The 26,878-nt window shown below is 27.3% G+C and overlaps 1 protein-coding gene across 2 annotated transcripts in view; it reads right to left on the bottom strand.

Annotated features, from left to right (window-relative positions):
* Window positions 1-23,292, bottom strand: part of LOC136971213 (Fanconi anemia group A protein-like) — a 40,141-nt gene extending 16,849 nt beyond the window's left edge. The window contains exons 1-18 of one of the 2 annotated variants that reach the window (XM_067265687.1): window positions 23,146-23,292; window positions 22,988-23,064; window positions 20,031-20,127; window positions 17,942-18,075; window positions 17,758-17,868; window positions 14,092-14,187; window positions 9,627-9,701; window positions 8,098-8,186; window positions 4,385-4,445; window positions 4,262-4,311; window positions 4,113-4,189; window positions 3,932-4,039; window positions 3,711-3,841; window positions 2,026-2,184; window positions 1,773-1,957; window positions 1,509-1,596; window positions 1,217-1,437; window positions 998-1,136 (exon numbers count right to left, since the gene is read on the bottom strand). In XM_067265687.1, the coding sequence (XP_067121788.1) occupies window positions 998-1,136; window positions 1,217-1,437; window positions 1,509-1,596; window positions 1,773-1,957; window positions 2,026-2,184; window positions 3,711-3,841; window positions 3,932-4,039; window positions 4,113-4,189; window positions 4,262-4,311; window positions 4,385-4,445; window positions 8,098-8,186; window positions 9,627-9,701; window positions 14,092-14,187; window positions 17,758-17,868; window positions 17,942-18,075; window positions 20,031-20,127; window positions 22,988-23,064; window positions 23,146-23,239 (1,992 nt within the window). In that variant the 5' untranslated portion in view covers window positions 23,240-23,292. Of the gene's footprint in view, window positions 1-997; window positions 1,137-1,216; window positions 1,438-1,508; window positions 1,597-1,772; window positions 1,958-2,025; window positions 2,185-3,710; window positions 3,842-3,931; window positions 4,040-4,112; window positions 4,190-4,261; window positions 4,312-4,384; window positions 4,446-8,097; window positions 8,187-9,626; window positions 9,702-14,091; window positions 14,188-17,757; window positions 17,869-17,941; window positions 18,076-20,030; window positions 20,173-22,987; window positions 23,065-23,145 lie in introns of both variants that reach the window. The other variant, XM_067265686.1, reaches the window with a different exon arrangement.
* Window positions 23,293-26,878: the final 3,586 nt, after the last annotated feature.

Genomic DNA, 26,878 nt, shown 5'->3' with positions numbered 1-26,878 from the left:
CCGTATTCCAAGAACGACAATATCGACAATCGTGAAAAATAAAGACATTATTAAATCTGCTAACGCTGCGAAAGGGTAAATCTATAATAAAATTTATTTTTTTTATTAATGTGCTCAAACAGTGTTTAAATTATTTTACCATAAATTAATATACCATATCAAAAGGTTTTTTTTTACACGAGAACGGATTAAGCCTTTTTATATTACTTCTTATGGGAAAGGTTGGTTTGGTATACGTTCTATTCGGTATAAGTCCAAACATCAGGATCTGATTAAGGTCGTATACCGAGGTTCCACTGTATACATCCATATAATATTATATTGCACTTGCAGGCATTTTATGCTTGAAATACAGCTAAAAAAGTAAAAACAAGATTTTATATTGTTTCTTATGTGAAAAATTGTTTCAGTTTTCAAACAACATTTAGGAATGAATTAAGTTCAAAAACTGAGGTTTGACTGTACTATGATTTACAACATTATCCAAGAACATATGAATGTAAGATAAAACAAAGAAAAATTATGATAAAAATAACACAAAAAAACAGTAATTTAAAAACATAGATGATGATAAATATATAGACTACATCTATAATATATAAAAATTTATATAAATGGTACTGATAAATTTGCATTTTAAAAACAATTTATTGTGCAAAACTTATAAGTATTGTATTTAAGTTAATGTATACATTATGCTTTCTAAAATAAATCATTTAAAATGCTATTTTTTGTTTCATCTTCAATGAAACAGACATCTTTCAAACCATATATTTTTTATTCAGAAATGTTTTTCATTAATGATATAATATGATGTTATATTGTATTATTTCATTGGAATGAAATAATATAACATCATATTATATCATTATTACAATATATTTCAGTTGAATACAGTTAATCTTATCAGTAGTTAATGTAATCTCTGTGATTAGAAGTCTAGAAAGAAAAAAAATGTACTTTGTACTTTCATATTTCAATAAATTTTAATACATACCTGAAGAATTAATAAGAGTTGACAAAATGAAGGAACCCCACTTTTACTAGTAATAACCGAAAATATACACGAACAAACATCTTGTACAGTATATTTGGGTAAGAAAATACAATAGATACACCAATGAAAATATTCACACCTAAAAGTTAATTATTTTATATAACATGAACATTTTATATAATAACATCAAATATAAATGTAAAGAGATTTAAATTTTACCTTTCGTAAGCATTAAAATTATCTTGAAAAGGTTCAACTTCAGCTTCAAAAGTAACCCAATCTCTTAATGAAAGTTTTGTTTCATCCAAGGCTCTGAGGATTAAATCTGAATGAAATAAGTGAATGACATCATCAAATTTTATATCAGTTTTGTCAACAGAAATGTCATTCTGGATTAATTCTCTTAATTCTGGATGTAAACGAACAGCTATGAACTGAAACTAAGAAAAAACATTTTTTTTTACATTTCAATTACATTATGTTTTATATATAATATGATAAAAGCAATTACCTTTTTCACAAGACTTGATGGCATTAGAACTAAATAATTTTCATCATTTACGATCTTCGAAACTTGCTTTAAATAAACTGTAGATAACCTACATAATTGAAATTATATTAATAATTTATAGGTTCTTTTTCGTTTGTATTTTTATAAATACAAACTAATATACTTTAATCTACATCAATTCTATTTAATATATTAATGCAATTTAATCTATCATTGTTAAACATTAAATCTTATAAATACTTAAAATCAAAAATTAATTCTTACTTTAAATTATTTAACATTAACTGATGAGTTTCAAGTTTTAACAAAGTGAAAATTGCATTACACAATGTAGTAACATCAGATAAATTATCATGTGATACTTGTGGAAAAATATCTGTTCTTTCAGTTATTCTTATTAAAAGATGAGATAAACCATAAATTTCCGAATCATCATCATTATGACGAGTCTATAGAATAAAACGTCAATTAAATTTGTTATATATCTGAATAATTCGTTTGAAGAAATAAAAGTTACCAATTTTTGCCAAAGATGAAGAAAAAGTGGTTTATGTAAGACAGGAAAGTTGCCAATCATGGATACAAATAAAATATCCCAATCTGACTTCCATTCATCATGTTTTAACTCCATTAAGTTTATACAATGCTTGAATGCTTCCAGGAGTGATAATGATATCTGTAACATACATATATATTCATTTTAATATATTTTTAGGATATACTTTTGTTGTATAACTTAGAATTTTGTGTTAGTTTTGTAAATCATTAAGAATTTAAAAAATAAAATACAGTTGAAAAAATTTGGAAACAAGTCTATTTCCAGTGACTTCTCCAGAATAAATGTGCGATAAATGAAACTGTTTAATATATATTTTAATTAAACTACAATATGATTTAGTAAGGAAAAGGCTAAAGTGGACAAAGAGATAATGAAAGAAATTTAAAATTAATGAAGAACAAAGCAATTAGAATAAGTTTAGAAGACAGAGAATGATAAACTTCCCTACTATTCCAAAATGAATATATTATTAAGTGAAATTAGTATATGATTTACTCTTAATATTTGTTTAAAAAACAGATTTTTGATTCATCAATAGTGTTATGCATGTGCATAGCATCGGTTTTGACATAATTGGCTTTCGTAGAACAGTGTAACGGTCATTTTGTAAAGTTTGAACTTCTGTTTTAATTTTTTACTTTTTGTGATTTAAATTAAACAAACATTCAACACAACTGAAAACATTTGTTTAGTTATTAAAAGTTTTTAGTTCTGTTGGAGTCAAGATGGTTATTAGAAATATTATTAGCTGAGAATTAATAGCTATGTATAAAATTAATACAAAACTCACCTGCTAGTGTATATATTTTCCATAAAATAATCATAATATCAATAAATTTAATAACATTAAACTATTGTATTTACTCAAATGTAAAATGACACAGGATCTAAAACACACCTTAAATTTTACACGAAACCTAGTTTTCTTTTTAAAAATAGACAACTCAAGACAAATTTATATCAGCAGAACTGATTCTGTTCATAATGTTCAGTATTTATTGCAAGTAAATAAAGTTATATATCACTTCTTCCATGGTATTACAGTCAGAAATATCTTCACTTTCTATGTTAAGCTCTTCTGAATCAACACTGTATTCAATGCTATCATCATCTTCTCACATGTAATCGTCTTCATGCCATTTGAAGCTCTGAAAATGCAACACTTTAAAAAAGTGTTGCAAAACTTTTTCTGAGATTTTCATCTGCTACTTACAATGTTATTATAATAGACCAATGAGACTGAACTAAGTTGACCTCTTACATATTTACTATTATAAATATCGATCTAATAAAATCATTAAAATGATGCAATGGAATTAGTGACAGGAAAAATAAAATACATGGTATTAGAGGTCACTAATTATGACTTATTATGTCGAATCTAGGATGCACCCTATTGTCAAAGATACTAAAACTTAAAAAAAGTGCACCTTATATTCAATTACCTGAATGTAAGATGCACTTTTTTCAGGTTTTAGTATATAGTAGTTAGTATATTTAGTTTTAGTACAGTCATACTGTACATACCAAGAATTAGACTGTGTATTTAATTTATAAAGAAATACAAAATTGAACCAAGAACTATTTTTGTTAAATAGCATATTTTTACATGAAGTAAATAGTAAATATAAACAGCTACATACTTTTGAATAAAGAGAATGTTCATCTATTTTTTCAGTCAGGCAGATAACTTTTTGAGGTGATTCAACTGACTCATTTTCCTTCAATACTGATTGGATAGCCACAGATAATTGATTAATTAACATTAGTTCTTCTTTGATTTGAAAAACAAAACAACATATAGTAAATAAATTTTATATTATTAAAACAATAAAAATTTTTCAATTAAAAATATTAATTTTACCTGGTTTATTTTTATCTTCGAATGATTTACAAAAGTAGTTAATTGATTTCTGCATAGTATCAAAAGGATTATTTAATTCCTCTTCAAACGATTCATCCATAATTACTCCTATCAAAATGCTTAATTGTTATAAATAATGTTTAAACAGTAAAACAATTTTCATTCTACAAAATATTCTAACCTTCTAACATTCTAGTTGTTTCTCTCTCACATTCCTCTTGATATTTGTCATATAAAGAAACAGGCAATTTACCCAATCTGAAAATTTAAAATTTTTTATAAACGTACATTTATATAAATTTTATTAAAAATTATTATAAAACCTATTACTTTTTCAGTTCTTCAATAAATTTCGTTCGAATATCTGGCACATCCGAAAACTAAAAAAAAAAAAATTTTAATCATTTTATAATAAAAAGTATCATTTTTATAAGTTTAAATATAGTAACTTACAGGACGAGGTGAGAGAAGAACAGGGAGAAATTGTCCAATAAAATAGGTTTTATGAAACAAACTGAAATTAAGCAAATAAAATAAATACAATTTATTTTTGGATTATTCATTTACAGAAGGTTGATTTCTGAAGAATATCCCAATATGATCTAGACATTAGTAAAGCCTAAATTAGAAACATAATTAATCAGCTATGAAATCATAACATGTCAATAAAGAGAATGCCAACAAAAGTAATTCCACAGTGCCAAGCTCAAAAGATAACACTACCTTTCCAAAGGATAATGCAGTGTCTGAGTGTTACAAGAAATCCACCAACACAACATTCTGAGAAGGTAGACATTGTACAGCTGATCATCAGACAAAAGTTGTGGCTCTGATGGTCCATAAGATACTAGGACACCTTGATATCTCAGTATTATCAAGAGTGAAAGACAAATTTCCAGTGTCAGTGTGACGGAGAGTTTGTAGCTATAATAGATACCTTTCCATGATATATCTGTGAAGTTCCCTGATGCTGGCCCAAAAGATTTTTGTGACTTCAGAAAGCTGAAAACAGCAATTGAAAAATGGCATGACCTATGGAAAATTTGCATAGATGAATTAAACAAACTATCCTCTCTCATCTGTTCGGGGCAGTCTCCCGCCATAAAAGAATTTACTAAACTGAGACTTTAGTAAATTCACAGTGAAAGAAATCAACTTTCTGTATTAGCTAAATACTTTTAAAGTAGCAAAGTAATCTATTAAATATATTTATCTAAACTTTTAATATTTGAAGATGGAAAAAACTATTGTTTTTTACAGTGTAAAAAATTTTGAAATTTATCAATTAACTAATTATCTTTGTCAAATGTCTTTCACGTTGATGAAATCATAATGTATAATTCTAATGCAGTGAACTCTTATTAATTCAAATTCCACAGGATTCAGGAAAAATTTGAATTATCCAATGTTCAAATTTTCAGAAATGTCTAACAAAGTAAACTTTTTACAAATCAAGAAAGAAAAAAATATTTTATATTTGCTGAATCATAAAAATATAAAATTTCAAATTTAAACCTAATTTACTAAGTATTTTTTTAATAAAGTGAAAACATTATAAAATGATTTATTAATAAAAAGTTTAAAAAACCAATGGAGTCAGATAATGTCTTTACCAAATTGTACTATTAGCCAGTACACGGAAATAATGGCATGATCCCTGCGAAATGCTGGGAAGAGTTGATAATGCATAATGATTGTACTGGTGTTAATGAAGTGTACTTGTCTCCTAATGGATAATCTGTATCTCATTCTGGTTGTAACAAATCCTACTGAAAAGGCCAATAATGGTGAAATGCATTTGGGGTTAAGTATAATGTAAAATAATAAAATTTATTTTTCTCTGAAAGTTGGTCCTTTGTGTTTTTATACTAGTCTCCTTTCCATTTTGAGTGAATGGATTAGAGATTTGGAATTTTTTAGCCTCCAAAAGTCAGAGAAGAAAGGAGAATTATTTTTCCGTGTATTGGCTAATAATACAATTTGGTAAAAAAAAAAAATTATTATAAAATGATGTCAGAGTTCTGGGTCAAAGATGGTTAACAATCAAGGGAAACTTTAATACAATTAAAAAGGAAGCCTATACAATAGAATGCGGCTAGAAACATCAACTATTGTTTGATCAAATCACTTTTCTCATATTTACATAATAAACAACATTTTAATGTATAAGCAAATATATTTTTGTTTGAATTATCCAACTTTAATGAATACATAATTTAAAAATATAAAAATTATATAATATCTAGCAGTGGCGTGCCGTGACATTTGTTGATAGGGAAGCTGTGTTTCTGTAAGAAGCCGACTTTCAGAGGCAATCAGTTAATTGCGCGTCAGTGATGGCCTAGGGTCCATTCGTATGTGCTGGTGGCGGAAGAGACGTATCTGACAAAAACCGACAAAAAACAAACATAAAATATTTAATATAATATTTTGTACATAGTATATGTTTATATACTATGTACAAAATAGTTTGCCTTAGGACAATCAGCCGTTCGGACATCCTGGGCGTCGATCTGGTTCTTCGATGGTCAATCGAAGGTGGCCCCGGGACAGCGGCATTGACAAGTCTGTAGGGCACAGGGAGACTTCCTCTGTTGGCGTTGGGGACAGGGTCTAAGTCCGAAGTGGCACGGGTTACAGGTTGGCACAATAGATGAGAAATTGTTTTTTTTTTTTTCGTTTTGTTTTTGCGCGTTGACACACGGCGTTTTGGTTATTCAGAATGTTAACCGAGTGCCAGGTGTCCTCGATTGTCGGAGATTATATCAATCTCCGCTCTTTCTTTTGTCCATTTTGATTGGTCGTTCTCCCTCAATCACGCTTTCCGAGTGATTGGTCCCTCGTTACTAAACGTAACGAGACTCTTACCTGGAGCGGGAGAAAAGTCAAAATCGAAGATGAATTCGAACTTCCACCGAAACAGCTTTCGCTAGCGACGACAATTTTTCCTCTGACCGAGTGTTCCTGGCCAATGTATGAATTTGCTTCGTGGTCCAAAAACTGCACTCAACAGACGCACTGGTAGATGGTACCATAAAAATTAATGATATTAAATCATATAATTCTTTTAGTACGTCTTTGTTCGGATCGATGTTAATTATAATATGTTTTATGTTTAAGAGTTACTTGTGAATATAGTCCGAACATGTATATAAATATTGCGATTCACTACGTAATGTAGATAAATCAAAAAATTTCCCATAAAATTTACTTAATTTAAAGAATTAAAACACGCTTGGAAAATTGTTTTTCATGATATTAAAATTATTAACATCTAAAACTGATAAAAATTCTAAATATTTTGTCTGAAAATCTGTCAATATAATTACAGTATAATTAAAAAAAAATTATAATTAAATACTGTATAACTTTGCAAAAAACGTACATAAAAATAACATTGAATAATCTTTACTTTTTAAATCTTAAACAATTCGCTTAGATAGCTGGTATGGGACCCACCCAGTGTTTAGGGATAGATTCTATCCCTTAGACCTACCCAGTGTCTAAGGGATAGAATCATTGGAAGCGTTACATGTGTGTAGCTTCCACCAGCTGAACCAGGTGAGGTTGATGCTCTGTAAAGCACATACGCCAATGCCCTCTGGCTGCTTTACACCACTCAGTTATTCTCGCCGTGGAAGGTGTCTCGGAAGTGCTTCCATTTCGCCACCGATATTCGAATATACAATAGCAATCTTATCGTTTTTTTCACATGTAGTATAGAAATTTGTAATAAGATACATAATGCGGTTATAATAAAGTATTAATTTTAATTGATTCAAAGTACGTTAAAATATGAAAATTTATATTTTAGAAACTACAAGGGAAGGTCATTGGAAGGTGGAAGCGGCGCTTCCACCGCTTCCAATGACAGCACGCCACTGATATCTAGTTGATCTTACTAAATATTTAATTTTCTTACAACTAATGCGGATAATTATAACTTTTATTAAATAAATAAAAAATAATAATAATCATACAAAATGAAATTTTTACTGTAAATTAATTTTTGTTATTTTTATACTTTTTCATAAAACTAATATTTTAAATTCTTCATTTAACATTAGTATCAAATATATTATTTTATTTTATTTAAAAATTTTAAATGAATGTTTTTTATTATTCAAATTCAAATTTTCATTTTTTTTTTATTTATAAATATTTACCTTGCTTCTAACACAGAAGATGGGATTCTACCTGTTGTTTCATAAAGTAACAGAGCCTTGTTCACATCTACTTCTGCTTGAGTAGAAAACTAAAAAAATTTTAATTCAAAATTAATTTATCTTTGTAATCATATATATTAATCTAAATAAATCTTATTCAATATATTCAAGCTAAAAGCTTTTTCTTATACTTTGAAAGAAATCAAAATTCAATTTAAATTTATATTGTTATTACAATCTCATATTTCATATAATATACGGTCAAAGCTCAACTGTCACAATTGGGCTGCAATTTGAAAAAAACTGTAGACCTATAAATTTCCATTGTTGTCTGTCTGTCTTTCCTTAATCTCAAGAACAGAGTTAAATAGATAAAAGTCGAGACTAGATATGGAAAGCTTAGGGACAGGAGGCCCCGATTAACTATATATGAACTTCTGGTTTGCACCAGGAGTCATATTTCAATTCAAAAATTTTCCCCTGAAAGGTGTTAGATAGATGACTGGTATCACTCTGTTCTAACAGGAAAAGTATCAAGGGCAAGACACTACTAATTTGAAATAGAGAGCATATTTTTTAAATTAAATAAATTAAAAATATGATTAAAAATTGCAACCTGACATTGTGATGATGTCAATAAAATCATTGCTCATTCTGATTACTTTGTTTTAATTATAATTTTAAAATAATGAAACAAAACCTAATATTGGTCGTTATACTAAATATTTTGAATATTGATAGCAAATAGTAATAAATATCAATATAAATTTATTGCTAAATTTTACACATAGAGTGAAAATTCAGCCATCTGAAATAGTTTTAGAAAAAAACTGGAACATGTAGCACTGTACATACCAAAGTATAACACACAAAGACCAAACTCTATGCAATTAAAATTCGCTATGTCATCTGTCAATTGCAGCACAGTGAAACTAGATCATATATAAGTAACATTGCATTAGATTTGAGTAAATTAATTTACCTTTAAATACTGTAGCTCCATTACATTGTTTATTGTTCATGAAACTTTAAATGTACAGTGCTTCATGTACCCAAAACACAAAAACAAACAAACAATTATTTATTGTGATATTGTCATAATGTCAGGCTGCAATTTTTAATTTATTTCATTTAAAATATATGCTCTCCACCTCAAATTAGTACTGTAGTGTCTTGCCCCTGTACATCATACTTTTCTGTTAGCAATGGAATCATGCCTTTCATCTATTAACTGCTTTCAGGGGAAAAGTTTTGAATTGAAATAACAACTTCTTGTTTGCATCAGACGTTCACATATAGTTAATAGAGACCTCCTGCCCCTAAGGTTTCCATATCTGGTCTTGGATTTCATCTATCTAACTCCACTCTCAAGATTAAGGAAAGATGGATGGACAGACAACAGTAGGAATTCATAGGTCTACAATTTTTTCAAATTGCAGCCCAATGAGTTCCTGGATTATCCAAAAGACCCCCCCTCCTCTCATCAAGTTTACAGATAATTAAATTTTCACTGATATTGATTTACATACCTTTGAATTTCCCTCCTCTGTTTTATCTTTTAATACATCTGCTTCAGAGTAAATGCCTACTTGATCACAGTTTTCCTTTTTTTAAAAAAAATATTAATTTTTAAAAAATACATATAAATATGTATGATGTATAATATATAAACAATCTAATAATATCCGATACAAAGACTTATAGGTCTTTTAATCAAAAATAGACTTTTAATCCTAACAAATTTACAATAATTAATTTTTAAATATTAGTTTTAAACTGTTTGTAAAGTTTACTAATTTGAATTTTGAATAAAATTACAATTACAAATACAATAACAATAGATGTGCATTTATTCAGAAATGCACATCAATTAATGAATTCATTAATTAAAAAGTTTTATTTTTTATGTTGGATAATTTATTTATTAAATTTACTGATTTACTGTGATTTTTAATAGTTTTATTAATTAATAAATAAAAACTCAACACATATTTATCAATAAGTTATTGTTGTTGATGGGGTTAAATGAGTTATCAGTTAGTAAAACTTTTTCTGTTTTTAATTTTTTAAATTATCATTTCTTCTTTTTGTTGACTTTTTCTGCTCTGTGGACTCCAAGAATGCCTTTTCTCCGTGCCCATCATCGGTTTGATGAGGCCCACAATAAGGAAGGTGAGGTATCGAAAAACAAATATGCATTCATAATATAATTGTTCAATTTTGTCATTAGCACAAAGTGCATCTTTGTAAACATTGACGATGGTTTTGGAATACTTCAACTTTTTAAAATAAATAATAAAGATTATTAAGTATTATTAATTTTGTGTAAATTTAAGAATTTATTTTAAAGTATTCACAAATTCAAAGCAAACTTTTAACCTTGAATATTAATCATAAGTTAATATAAAAAGTAGAGTCATGCTGGTCATCTATCTAACTCCTTTCAGGGGAAAATTTTGGAATTGAAATAATACGACTTCCAGTTTTTATTGGAAGTTTGTACAGAATATAGTTAATCAAGGCCTCCTGCCTCTAAGCTTTCCATATCTGGTCTTGTCTTTCATCTATCTAACTCTGTTCTCAAGATTAAGGAATCCCAATTAATTCATGCCTATCTCACAATTTTACTAAAATTAAATGTTAAAATTTAAAAACTTAGAATCAAAAAGATATATATCTGAGTCGGAATTCCCAAATTTGATTCCACTTTCCAGAGCAGCAGATTGATATCTTACTGCCTCAGCTATCTAGGTATCAGCTTTATCTTTTAACAACAGCTTCAATATGTAAAACCATTTTCTTGCCACAAAATCTCAAATTAATATAGATTTATTGCATAAATAACCACAGAAAATCATCCAATTTAATGACCTATAGCAGGGATGGCGAACCTTTTTGAGTCCGTGTGCCATATTGTAAGCATACTTAGCTTTAAAGATGTTAATCCGTGCCAAAGTCTTAGACTCCTAATAATGATATTTAAAGAAATTAAACAAATACCCTTTAATTCAAATAAATGTCAAAAATCTGATTGAAAAAAGGATGATCAGGTGATAAACAGAAAAGATGATTAAAAAAAAAAAAAAAACAATAATCATATGATACATTACATGCCAGATGATTTCTCTTACGTGCCACTTTGGACACGCGTGCCATAGGTTCGCCACCCCTGACCTATAGCAATAAAAATTTGAACATCACTAACTAAAATCTATTGACTCATAATTGTTTATGTGAGAACTTGGAAGTCATTTAATATGTTCCTATTATAAGAAAGAGTTAATTTAAATTAATTTTTATAGAAGAGTTTATTTGAAATAATTTTTAAAATTTTTTTATAATTTCAAGTTTAGTTAGCTAAGGAAGAGGAGATTATGTCATTTCCCTCGATGACAATAATTATCTAAAAAAATGTTGACGTCTTGTGGTGCAATTCATCCCAGGTTCTTGTCACATGGTGGGTCCAAACAACTCATTGGAGTAGATTTTAGCTATGAAAGGGGAGAACATCCTGAAAAAAGTGTTATCTCATTATCTCTCCAGATGTTCTTTATCCAAGTGCTCCTGTCAAGTTTCCTCCAATGATTCTAATGAATCATAGGTCCTCCACAGTTGTTAGAAAAATTTCTTGAATTCATTCCTAAGTTCTCTAAATTTCTCCAAAGTTCATATAAATCTTCATCAACATCTCCAGAATATGATGAAATCTCCATGAAGACAAAATCCCAAGAGTTTAGAGATAACAGATATATAAATATTGTGAACTCTCTCTCTCTCTAATTATAAGTTCAAGAATTAGTTTTGTTCTTTATTTTTCATGTTGATATTGTAATCAGCATAGATTGTTTATTTAGATTATAATAAAATATGTTTAATTTACTCATAAATATGTTTCTGGATCGATTATTTTAATTATCATCTGATTCTATTGTCGGATCTCTCTATAAAAGACCACTTGGAATAAGTCAAGTAATATCACAGGTTAGGATGCAAAGAAACGATCAAATTCCTAACTGGTGTCAGGATCCTGACGTAAAAGATGGGGATCTGACCAATCTTCGATTCTTTCTTCTCTTTAATATTAAACATCCTGAATCCGTGAGCAGGATCTTACTGCCCCGATCTCACAGTTTAATTTCAATGATATTTTAAGTAATGTTTGTAAAGAATTTATAATAAAATTTAAATGCAAATATCAACTTTTAATTACAATCTAATATTAATTAATATACTGTATTTGAAATTATTTATGAATATATATTTATTTTCATTCATAATTTCTAGTTTTGATTTATGAAACAGTTTTATTCATAATATTACAATAATAATTATAAAAATGGTTTTTTGTTAACACACTGTCAAAGAGAAGTAACCAATTTAAAACAAACAGGTAAAAGAGAATTGTAATACAATACTAAATACTATCGATAAGAAATTCTACACCCAAACAGAAAGAATACTTATGGGTACATGTATAGGTCTAAAATTGGCCAAAATAACAATGATACAAATAGATGAAAAGATCAAAAATATAGAAGGTATTGAATTTTACAGCAGGTATGTGGATGACTGCATAATAATTTTTGATAAAACAAAAACAAATGAAAATATAATTATAAATAAGACCAATAAGATAAAAGAGAATATCAAATTTGAGTTAGAAAAAGAAAAACAGAATAGTATAAATTATTTAGATATAACAATAGAAAGAAAAAATAATAGATTAATTTACAAGAAATATGTTAAACCAATACAAATACCCAAAATAATTAATTATAAATCTGTGATTCCGATCAGTATGAAATATAATATATTTAAAATGTATATGAATAAAATAAGGCAAAGAACAAGCAAAATAGAAACACAAAAACAAGAAGAAGAAGAAATAATTAAAATGTTTATTTTAAACGATTACTCAAAATGTATAATAGAAAAATGGCTTGAAAAACTAGATAATGACAAACAACCAAAATCAATAGATAAAGAGAAAAAATTTATTAAATTAAGATATGTTCCAAAATTAGTTGAAAGAATTAAAAATGTAATTAAAAATAGAATCAACTTAATACTGGAAAAAATAAATTCAACTAAAAAACAATTATGTTACAGAAAAGAAGAAAAATATGATATAACAGAGAAGAAAGGAATAGTATATTCATTTAATTGTAATTGTAATCCAAAGAAAACATATATAAGAAAAACTAAAAGAAAATTAAAAATAAGATTAAGTGAACATATCAGAGCAATCAGAGGAAACTATGCAAATTCAGCAGTAGCTGACCATTGTAATACAGAAGGTTGTGCAATTGATCTAAATACGGTAAAAATCAGGAAAAGGGAAAAAACAATTATAAAAGACAACTGTATGAGCATTTAAATATAATTAGGCAAACTAATAAAATGAATAACAACAATGGTAGAGAGATCCACCAATCATGGTTAAGCATTATAAGAAAAGGGGAGGAAGAGGTATAAAAGAAGAGATAGGAACGAATTAGAATAGAAATTAAGTAGAAACGAATAAACAAAAAGAAGTAAGTTAATTGAAATAATAATATTTTAGATAATAATTAAATTTATTGTTTTAAACTGATTTTAATGTATAAAAATTAGGAATGTGTAAAATTGTATGGTTGCTGTGGATCGTGAGTTTAAGTGGAAATGTAGAGAAGATCGGAAATACAGAAGTTGTAAGAATTTTTAAATTTATTGTCGGGAAATGTTTGTGTTTTTAACTAATTTTAGTTATAATTGTACCAAGAAATGTTTTTATTGTTAATTGTAGAAAGTGTCATTTAAAGGCCTGCCGAGAAGGGACGAACAAGTCCGAAACACATGTTTAAAGTGTATGTGTTCGAGTGAACTAAATAAAGAACATTATTTTTGATCTGTAAGACTAAATATCTGCATCCGTAATTTCCAGTATAATAAGTCCTGTTAATATATAAAAAGTACTAGTATACAAAATAAATTTTAAATAGTGTAATACAATACCTTTAAATCTTGTAGACGAGTCTTCACTAACATAACATAATCATTAAACAATGGACGGCATTTACTTGGAATTGATGGTGGTCTTGTTAAATGTGCCTAAATAATTAAAATGTAGTCAATAAATTTCATAACAACATAAATTTTAAAGACAGTGGAATCTTATATATATTAACTTGATCTAATTCAATGTTACATTTAAAAATTCTAAATAAATTTTACTTTGCAGATATTAATAAATTTTTTATTATCAATCGTATATTTTAGCATTATTTAAGCAAGTTTATATAATAATATTATATGAAAATTAAAAATTAGATTTTAAAAATACTTATTGTAAGATTAAATAAAAAGAATGAATCATTCATATTTACTCAGAATCAATAAGAATTACAGAAATATGTTAATGTAATCATAGTTTTCACAGTGAAATTAATTTCAAACTATAATTTCATTTATACAGTGGAGCATCGATTATCCGACCCCCGATTAACCGTCACATCGGTTAACTGACCACGTTCTAGTCGGCAAATTCAAATGTCTGCTAGTCATGTGGCGCTACAATATTTGGCTATATCTTGGCTACTTTAATATTATTTTTGTTAAATTTTTGCGTGTTTTAGCTGGCAACACTAGCTCGACCACGAAAGGGAAGACAGTATTTAAACCAGGCTTAATTTTTTATTTTGTCTTTATTTTGTGGAAAATAAAGAAATCATTTTTAACGATACAATAGTGATGATTATTATTTTAAAAAAATTTTGTTAGGCTTAACATTGATGAAAATTCAACGCAAAGTAGGTTAATAACGATATACTAATATACAAATTACATGGGATATACTAATAATATATTTTTTCGTACTTTTCGGTTATTCGTTTTTTCAGTTATCCGACCAACCCCAGTCGAGTCGGATAAACGATGCTCTACTGTATTTTGCAATTTATTATTAACAAAAATAATCCTCAAATGCATGGTTAGATATTCAAAATTAACACTCACCAACAACAAAATCCAGCAAAATGTAGAAATTTTACTGTAAACTAATGTTTTCATCTGTATATAACAGACATCTTAGATTTAATCCATAGAATAAAACAGTAAAGTTAAATTAAACATTTAGAACCATTAGAATATTTTAAAAAAATGAACAGGATGTCTTTAAGAACATGCAGAGAACTGCACATGCCTGGTTTGGACCAGTGGTTAATTTATCTCAAACAACACTCTCCATAAAGAGTGAATCAGTTTCTTTAATAACTGCTTTTCCTCTTCAATGAAACTGATTCAATCTACACGGCTTAGAGAGTACTGTTTGAGATAAGTTACTTGTTGGTCCATACAAGGCATGCATAGTTCTCCACGTGGTTCTTAAAGATATTCTCATTTCTAATAGCAGTAAATATTTAATTTAACTTTAACATTCTACAAGACTTTTACCTGACAAAAGAATGGAATCTCTATGGGATCGGTCGTCGGACCAAAACTGGCTGATATCTGCATGATACCGATTGATGAAAATATATCACAGGCTCCAGGTATAGAGTACTACGCACGTTACGTTGATGATATATTAATTATATATGACTCACAAATAACTTCATCCCAAGATATTGAAAGCTATGCAAACAGTTTGAGTAACAACTTAAAGTTCACCAGTGAAGAAGAACAAAATCAGGAATTAAATTATTTGGATATTACTATATTGAGAAAGGAAAACCGATTGCTATTCCGTAAGTACGAAAAATTATGTAATACAAAAAAGACTATTAATTACAAATCATATTGTCCCGTAGAAACCAAGAAAAACGTCTTTACTATGGACCTCAAAAAAATAGTGAATAGGACATCCTTACAAGAAGACATAGATAAAGAAATAAAACAACTTTTTAAAAAATATTTATTGAATGATTATCCAAAGAATTTATTATGTAAGTGGTACAATCAATTTGTAAATTACAGATATAATGTAAAGAATCATATTGATAATATTATATATGTTAAATTTCCGTATGTACATAAACTTTATGAGAGATATAAATTAATTTTTAAACAGTATTCTATATGTATCGTGGCAAAACAAAAGAACAAATTGTTGAATATAGTTAATGTCATAAACAAAGATGATGCCAATATGTTAAACAAACTTGATGTTGCAGGTGTAATTTATAAATTATCTTGTACTTGTCCACAAACGAAGTCTTACGTCGGAGAAACCGGAAGGAAGTTAGAAGTACGTTTAAAAGAGCACGAGGCAGCAATAAGATTAAAAAGAGAAGAATCGCCGTGGTACCTACATTATAAAAATAATTTTTGTAACATAGACAGAAATAATATAAAAATACTTTATAAAGAAGAAGATTGTTTAAAACGTAGAATAATAGAACATTTTTGTATAAAAGAATATGCAAATTTAATCAATCTGAATGACGGTATGCAGATAGATGCATGCTGGGAAAACATCATCCAGCATAAAAGGAACGGAGGTTACCAAAACTCAACTACCCACTGATGAGGCGTTGCGAAATGCATTTGGGAAATGGAATTAATAAAATTATGAAAGTATAGCATCTTTTCGTTCTTTTTTTGTTTCTTCAACACTCTCCATAAAGAGTGAATCAGTTTCTTTAATAACTGCTTTTCCTCTTCAATGAAACTGATTCAATCTACACGGCTTAGAGAGTACTGTTTGAGATAAGTTACTTGTTGGTCCATACAAGGCATGCATAGTTCTCCACGTGGTTCTTAAAGATATTCTCATTTCTAATAGCAGTAAATATTTAATTTAACTTTAACATTCTATCCTATAGAATTAAACCCGAAGATGTCTGTTATATACAAATAAAAACATTATAGTAAAACTTCTACATTTTGATGGATTTTGGTGTTGGTGAGGTGTTAATTTTGAATTTATTGAATTTTGAAGAATTAAAATATGTTCTTGATTTTTTTTCTAATAATAAAATTTAAAAAAAAAAAAATGTATTTTAAAAATTTCTAATATAATTTATAAAATAGAAAATTGCATTTATTGCTTAATAAATAAATGAATAAATTTGGAAGATTCATCTTAATAACTTTGAAACTATTTTCTTTTCTTTTGTTAATTTTGTAAGGTAACAAATAATATTATTTAAATAATGCGTCAGTGATGATAACAATAATAAAAGAATAATTTTATTACTCAGCAGCAGTCAAAATGGAAGTAAATTATTAAAATTTTTCATCAGTTATTGACACCCTCACTTTTCTCTCCTATAGGCACTAAGAGAGCCTTTTACTCATACCTATTATAGGTTTGGTCAGATGCATAATGGGAAAAGCTAAGTAGTGACAAATGGGGTCTGACAATCCAGGACAGACTACCCCCAAATAATTCCTGGTCTGTTTTTCAACTACTCAGATTCAATCCTGAATCCCCAAAATAGTAGGCTAAAGCTTTAACTATCTCAGCTATCTAATTGTCGTACCCTCACCTTCTAATGATATATTTGTGTTTCATATAGGTTATAATTATTTAAAATAAAATAATCAGCTATTTCATACATTGAAATTAATTTAAACTGTAAAAAAAAAAAAAAAAGCTGATTGCAATTATCTTACTATAACTTTAAGTAAAAAACATATGCTATCTGTCTTGGAATAAAAATTAATTTAAAAACAGCATACCTTTAAAAAATAAACAGGCTCATAAGGAACTAAACTTGTCAAAAACTTTACAAAATAACTAAATGTTTTACTTGTATTGGCAAAAGAAGTTGATATATCACCAAAATGACTCTGAAATTTCCAATAGGAATGAAGTTTAATTCTTATTAATGATTCAGTTTTATTATTAAAAATAATTACTTACTTGAAACCAGTTTTCATAAGAAATAAAATAGTGAGGACCCTCTAGCACGCATTGACGAGTAATAAGAAAACAACTTATCAAATAATCAATTTCTAACTTATCAAACGATTCTTTTAGAAGTTTATTGATGAAATCTAAAGAAATATAATAAATTATATTATATAAATACTATAAAACTTGAATTATTTACATAAATGAAACTTTACAGATATTTTCAACTAGCAATTGAACATACTTAATATTTTATTGTATTTATTGTTAACGTAAATAAAAATCTTTAAGCCATATACATATCTTTAATGATTCCCATATTATTTTTAATATTTTTGTGCTTGTTCTAGTTTTATTTTCAACTTGTTTACATTTAAATAGAAATGAACACTACACTGTTTTATATTTAATTAATAAATATAATTAGAGAAATCTTGTCATCTCATGAAGATTGTTAATATTCATTTATAATACAGTCAAACTTCTGAATAACAGCCACTGACAGGAGCATTGTTTGGAGGTTATTTTGTATGGATTTCATGAAGAAGTGTTCTGAAAAAACTGGCTGCCATTCAGAGGTCACTGTTTTAAGAGGTGGCCTTTATTAGAGGTTTGACTGTAAACTGAAATTATTTTTAAAATTTATAATATATATAGTTTGATTGAAAAATACCATTGATAAAATTTAGCAAATTTTATCAAATTTTCAAAATATCTTAAAATAGTTAAAAATGTAACTTTATTTCCAAACACAAAAGTGAAGAAATGTACAGTGTATCCCACATAAAACTGACCCACTCACTGAAAAAAATACACAAAACAAATAATTTTAGGCAAAAGGCATCTATTAAAAACTATTTTAACAATACTTAAATGTACAGAAACATACGGAAGATGCTGTAAATGACGTCCATGAACACCTATGCATCTTTGTGTTCATGAAATCATGTTCAAACTGATCTTAGTGATGTCAATGCCTTCAAATGCTTATGCAAAAGCTATCCTTTGGTTTGCCTACAGTTCTGGAATTGGTCTCATATACTTTCCCTTTTAAATTTCCCTTATAATATTCACATCACTAATGTTACATCATCTTAGTCAGGCTCATTTCAAGTGGGATAATCTGTATTACACTAATTTATTATTATGAACATTTGAATATGCATTATAAATATCAAAATACATTTTTAAGTATAGAAAAACATTTGAAGCAAGCAAAATAATTTGGATAAATGAGTTTTGGAAATAGTAGTACAAATGATGAATGTAAGATAAGAAAGATAAAGTATCAAAAATAAGAAAAACCTAATATTAAATGTTTAACTTCTGATGCCAACTTATTCTTTGTTAGCTTCGCTATCCATTTATCTCTTATTTTAATGTATTAAAAAGAATAAATAAAATAAATTTTATCATATTTAAAAACCAAAACTAACCTAAATGTATGAATTATAAAAAAATTCTCTTCTTGCATTGGAAAACAAATTAAGTAAATGAATGCAATAAAATAGTAATATACAAATAAGCATATTTTTTTGCACCATAATAAAGAGGAATGCACATTAAATGAGATGCCTTATTACATGTGATATGTAAATTTTATTTAGATTTATAAATTTCATGTAATGAAGTTTATTTAAATAAATAAGGAAATTTCTACTATACTTAATAAAGTAACAAGTAATTAAAATAGATTCTAATTACAAAATAATTGATAATTTAGCATGGAATTTAATAAACAATTTTCCATAGAACTTTTATTATCTACTCTTATTATTGAAATACTATTTAGAGTTCTTAGACAATAAATGAAAATTAAAAAATGCAGTAAAAATGATATAAGACTGGAGAAAAAAAAGGCAATCTTTTCGATTTAAATTGGAATTTTTATCCTATACATTTGGAATATAAATATGAAATGAAATAGTCAAATAGTCAATGTTTTAAAGAATGTTTTTCTTTTGCATTTACAAAATTATGTTTTCTTTATGTTAAAAAATGATTTCTTTATAATCTATAAAAACTAATGTTTATTAATAGCTAATATATTATATTACATAAAAAATTATAAAATCAATCAAATAAATTAATGCAATACCTTGTAAAAGAGAATATGCTTCCTTTGAACAAACCAAGAAAATAGATACTGTTGTCAATAAAGTTCTCCAATTAACTTCCTGCCTCTCTAATACTTGCTGTAGTAAACTGATGATATTGTTTGCATTCTGTACCAATATTAACTATTTTCACAAAACAAAAATAATATTAAAATAACCTGAACATCTCTATACATTTTATATATATGTTACCGGCAAAACCCGATTTTACGCCAAACTAGTTTGGCGTAAGCGTGTCAGGCCAAACTAGAATTATCATTCAAGTATATTAATGGTTAAAATTAAATTAAAAGGCAATCAATTAGATGAACAATAACTATTCAAACATAGTCTACTTAATTATAAAAAAATGGGGTTAATGTTACCCTAGGTATCGAAGGTGGCGGTTCATCTTTGAGTCCAGCAATCAGAAGACATGGAACTGTGGGGACGCGCATTCTAACCTAACCTATTCTAATAAATTACCATAATTATTAAGTAGACTATGTTTGAATAGATATCATTCATCTAATTGATTGCCTTTTAATTTTATTTTAACCATTAATATACTTGAATAATAATTCTAAACTAGTTTGGCCTGACACGCTTACGCCAAACTAGTCTGGCGTAAAATCGGGTTTTGCCGGTAACATATATATGCATTTTATTAATATATAAAGAAATAAATAGATGAAGTTACTCTCACTAATCCAATGTGAAAATGCACTTTCAGAATGTAGGAATTTTATTTTAATTAATCAATGCTTATAGTCCTTTAAATATTATTTTATTTATTAATTTATTCATCACTTGTTGTCAAATAGCATACTTCTCATAAAAAATTTGCTTTTAATTAAATAATACATTATAAGAATTTAATTTTATTATTCTACTACATGGTAAAAGACAGAATTTATAAAAATACAGTATTTTAACAATTGACATGTGTTTCTTTCACATTTCAAATAAAATTAATTTTTTGTATCTTTTCCAAAATATTCCAAAAAAACAATGTTCTTTATATGTAAATTATCATATAATTTACAATCCTTTGTTACTGCATGTTATAAAAGTGTTGATAGAAAATTTTTATGTAATTTTAGTTTATGAAATGATCTTGAAGATATTATTTGAGTTTTAAATTAATATATGAAAATACAGGCCAAACATAACACTGACTGTGTTGCAATTTTGAACAATTAAATATTCTAATTAACTTTTTAATTAATTAATTTTTTATTTTATTATTTTTTTCATTTTTAACTTTTTCTGCCATTTGTGCACTAAGACAACCTTTTTTCTATACTTAATGTGGGCAATGAGGGCAGTTGAATGATGAAGGATGGTGCCTGGCATAGCTAGGATAAACCACTCATGAAAAATTCCTGGGGAATCACTCACTCAGGTTCAATTCTTGGTTCAATCCCCCAGAGTGATAGGCTGATGTCTTAACCATCTCAGCCATGTCCAGAGTGGTAGGTTAATGTCTTAACCAGAACATTTAAAAATTATTCCTTATCATTCTATAATAAAAACTGAATAGTGGAATTATGAATTTGAAATATGTATAATTTTATTTGATACTTTTCATAAAGTATCAAATAAAATTATATTTGGTTTGATACTAGTTTATACTATTAGGTACTCCCTATTTTTGTTTAAAGCGAGCAAACAATGACTACTAAACAGTAATGATAGTGCTCTAATTGCTATGGAACAGTAATTAATTGAATAATAAAGACAATATGCACTTATAATTAATTATATTAGCATATCATTCATTTTTCATTCAGCGAAGACTATAAATTTTTAAGAAAAATATTTAAGCTGTTCCATTTTTCCAATAAACTTATTAAAACTAAAGTAAATCAAGGAGTACAATTTATTCAGAAAATATTTCTAATTCTAACATTTATCAAACAACAAATAAATTAAATTCATTTTAAGGAAAACAATGCTTCTTAATTGAAATAGCCAAATTATCAATTAAAATTCAAAAGTTTCAAGATACTCTATTATTTTTTGTTAATGTATAAAATATAAAACTTAATTCACCTTTAAATTGTTTATAATATTTAACCCATCTCCTCCCAACTGGCTCTACAAGTTTTAGTGCTTCAGTTTGAAAATACCCAACACTGATATTAGTCACTGAAGGTCACTGACACATATTATTATATAACTTTGTAAAATATTCAAATTTTATCATACAGCTATGGAAAAAATCCTGTATACACATTTCTTTGTGTAGTTTCCGATTATTTAGTTTTTTTTTCAAGTGGATGTAAAGAATTAGTTTATTATCACCTACTGTTTGCTTGTAATATTTTACTACAGTTTGACAATAAATAAAATAATTCGTTTTTATTCACTTAACTTTTTCAACAACCTAACTTGAAGTAAAATTTGTCCTTTGCATCTTGATATAAGATTTATATATATTGATGTATTTAATGAGGAGCAATTCTTATTTATATCAAAAAGTTCATGTTTACGTTTTTCATGTCTATTTAATGTAATTTTAACTTGTCTAAAATTAACTGAAACTTCAATAGTTATCATAATCGTATTAAAAAGAATTGATCATTTTGTATAAAAAGTTATTATGAAAAAGCATATGTTTAAAAAATTCAAATAATAAAAAAATGATAATTTTCAAAAAAATTTGAGTTTTATACAAATGTTTATAATTTTTTCAAATGAAGGAAACACGTGCTTGATTTTGTTCTTTGAGTTTTGTTATATTGTTTTATAATTCTTATATATTTTCCTTTTCATAAATTCTATATATATATATATTTATTATTTATATAACTTATCATATGGTATTATTATTCAAGTATGTGTTCATTATTTGATGAAGTTAAAAAGTAAAAAGCTCAAATTCCATATTTGATGTTTCAGTATATAAATAAATTTATAAATTACTAAGATTAGAAAAAAGATAACATCATTTAACCTTTCTCACAGTTGAGACAAAACAGGTATTACTATTCTTAAAGGACCATTTATGCTGATTCGAAATTGCTTGAGAAGCTAAAATAAAAATTTATCACTTATTAACTTTATAACAAAGAAAAAGAAAAAACTGATATTAAAATAAGAAATAAGCACAACCTTTTAAAACTGGATTATGGCTAAGAATGTAGTTTAAAGAAAATTTGCAAAATGCCAGAAGAGTAGTGGAATCAACAACAGGACTATCACACATGATTTGTACAATATTAACACTGAAATTATCATAATAATCTTAAAAAACATAAAATGTCACAATAATAAAATATAATGAAATTTTTTCTTAAAATGCAGTAATTTTAGAATAAAAATATCATAAAATTTAGTTTCACAAAACTATAAATTAAATTTTTCAGTATAAATAGGGAGATTCAGAATATAAATTCTGAAAGCAGACATGGAGAGCTATCTATAGTATATTTGAAAGAAACAATCCCATATAAACATAGATCCTGATGTCATTACAGTATCCCCCTATTATATTGCATCTCATTTAAATATATCATGCAATTTTTGTCTTCCAAATATAAAGTGCCTTAGTCAATAATTTAAAAAAAAATACTAGTTTCTATTAAATTTCTATCGGCAAAGAAATATTACCTTATTTTATCATTGATTATAAAACTACAATTTCATAAAATACAACCTGTAAAAAAGTTGGCATAGAGATCAAAAATAGTCAAATATTAGGTGGATAGCTACATTGATATCAGGCTAACTGATATATCACTCATTTGGTTTGTTTCCCAACATGCACAATATTATGAGGTGTTACTGTATTTAAATAGCTATAACTTTGCAAGCAAAAAATTATAAAGTATATGTTCTGAGAAGCAGTAAACAGAATCTACAAGTAAAAAGCTACAGGTTTTTCATCACAAGTTTATTAAACAAAGCAGTGTAACATTGGTTTTACAGAAAGTGTTTAAAGCATCCTTCCTCAACTTCAATGCAGTTTTCAGCACAGGTGTGTACAGCAGGGGATGGGCAATCCACGGCCCTTGGACCACATTAATATCTTTTGTGGTCCGTGTTGCATAAAATATGAATAAATATATCAATTTCCTAGCTTAAGGAAGTATGCAGCAAAAATTCAAACATTATTTTCTACAACTTATGTATGCAAATAGTTTTTCCCATAATGAATTTAGTAAAAATTAAAACATGAAGCCGGCTAACAGACTCACATCGAATCTAATTTAAAACTAGCAATGACTAATATTTAACCAAATATTTCTGATATATTATGTTTACATCAGTTCAAGTCATCAGTTCAGTACATCAGTGGCTCTCATCAGTTCAAAAGTTTTGAAATGTGCCCTTAAATAGAAAAAGGTTGCCCATCTCTGGTGTACAGCAAAAGTGCAAAAAGGAGATGAATGTGATGGTACTCAGAACATACAGTACATGTATATTTAAAATGTAAGAAGCCAACAAATGAGACAGGTGTTTTCAGAATGTTGTTATTAATAATTAGATATCATCATGCATTTATTCCAAATAATAAAAGATTATTATTTTTTACATTTAAACTTAAATACTATTGAAAATACAACTCATGTCCATGTGGAATTTTGTTCTTCAAATATACCATAGAATCAGCTCTCTTAAGTCCTATTGATAACATTCTGAATCACTCTATATATTGAAAACCCATAAATTGCAGTTTACAAAATTCTATATTATTACATCTTTCTTTCCAATGAATTTTTCTGTGGAATGCTAAAAGTACACTTTTTTATATTTAAAAATATTCCTATTTAACAAAGTTTAATTTCTAAATAAATTTTAGAAGCCAGATAATTGAAAATGTCTTATTTTTTGTATTTATAAATATTAAAATTGAAATGATAACTCATTTCTGTAACTATTGCTAGCTGGGCAGCCATTATGAGGAATAACTGTATTAAATACACCATTTTATCATCAGTTTGAGTTAAACGGTATATTATGAGTGTGTACAATGTAGCATAAAATGAGTTTAGTTCAATGAATCTCATTGTAACTAAACATAAATGTTATAAATATTAAAGAAAACCTACAAATAATAAAAATATATTTTTGTGGAAAATAAAGCATCATTACAATATATTGTGTTTTCTTCTCACTACTGACAAATTTTCCATTTAAAAAATTTTCTGTACAATGAATTCTCCACATTTTCCAAAAGTGATTCATTATACAGAAGTTCAACTAAGTTGATATATATATATATATCAACTTAGTTGAACTTCTGTATATTTTATAGGTGATGCATATATATCTATATAATATGTAGTTGCCTAAAGGTCAGTTAACTATGTTTAGTTTGGTGTAGTCCAGGTAAACTTCTGAGTATGGATCCAACTGAATTTGTTAAGGCATCGTAATTTAAATATTGAACAAAAATGTTCTTATTTTGAGAAATTTCTGTAAAGTTGGTAAACAATAAAATATTTGAATAAGATAGCAATTAACTACCATATAAACTGCATTATTATAATCACAACAAACTACTTCAAACAACCTTTAATCTGCAGTTAAATTATTTACTTAATCTAACGTTTTCGGTTAGCTTTACCAACCCTCTTCAGGATCAACAAAAGAACCGTTATTTTGAAAAAATTTTTACAATTTAGAATGTTTTTAGAATGCTTTTAAAATTTTCAGCTGCACAATCTCATCATTCTCTCACAGCTGCATACCGGTCGCTCTCCAAGCAGATGAGACTCGATGCGATTCTTTAAAATTAATACTTTGCTCTTTTTCATTGTATTTGCAAATATGCCACGCCTCCGTATATTTAAGCTGTCTTTTATTTGTCACTTTCTGTATAATTTCTGCATTGTCCCAATTGATAGACACCTCAGACGAATCCACTATTGCATAGTTCACTAACGCCGTAACAGGTTGCCCGCATCTTACATTCCTTTTATGTTCTTCTATCCTTATCACCAGCAATCCCTTAGTGGCCCCTATATAATATAGCTCCTTTTTCTGCCTTTTGTCCTGCACTGGTATTCTGTAAACCCCTGGAACCTTCATTCTGTCTATGGGCACTTTGTCATTTCGTAGCAACTGAAATATAGTGGGGTTCCTCTTGTATGCTATTTTCTTATTCTTCTCTACCACACGTTCCAGGGGTTTACAGAATACCGGTGCAGGACAAAAGGTGGTAAAAGGAGCTATATTATATAGGGGCCACTAAGAGATCGCTGGTGATAAGGATAGAAGAACATAAAAGGAATGTAAGATGTGGGCAACCTGTTACGGCGTTAGTGAACTATGCGATAGCAGATCCGTCTGAGGTGTCTATCAATTGGGACAATGCAGAAATTATACAGAAAGTGACAAATAGAAGACAGCTTAAATATACGGAGGCGTGGCATATTTGCAAATACAATGAAAAAGAGCAAAGTATTAATTTTAAAGAATCGCATCGAGTCTCATCTGCTTGGAGAGCGACCGGTATGCAGCTGTGAGAGAATGATGAGATTGTGCAGCTGAAAATTTTAAAAGCATTCTAAAAACATTCTAAATTGTAAAAATTTTTTCAAAATAACGGTTCTTTTGTCGATCCTGAAGAGGGTTGGTAAAGCTAACCGAAAACGTTAGATTAAGTAAATAATTTAACTGCAGATTAAAGGTTGTTTGAAGTAGTTTGTTGTAAGATAGCAATTTAAATAACTCCACTAATTCAGAAGACAGCAATTTATTCTTTACAATGGTTAATTAATATTTAAGCACCTTGTATATAAAATATTTTAATTCCTACTCAAAAATAATATTTCTATAAATTTTACAATTAAATAAACAATAATTATATTTTAACACAGTTTACAATGGAAGAGACAAT

The sequence above is a fragment of the Centruroides vittatus genome, unplaced genomic scaffold, assembly GCF_030686945.1.
Source record: "Centruroides vittatus isolate TY-2023 unplaced genomic scaffold, ASM3068694v2 contig_2359, whole genome shotgun sequence".
Lineage (NCBI taxonomy): Eukaryota > Metazoa > Arthropoda > Arachnida > Scorpiones > Buthidae > Centruroides > Centruroides vittatus.
This window is presented reverse-complemented; position numbering and strand designations above follow the sequence as displayed.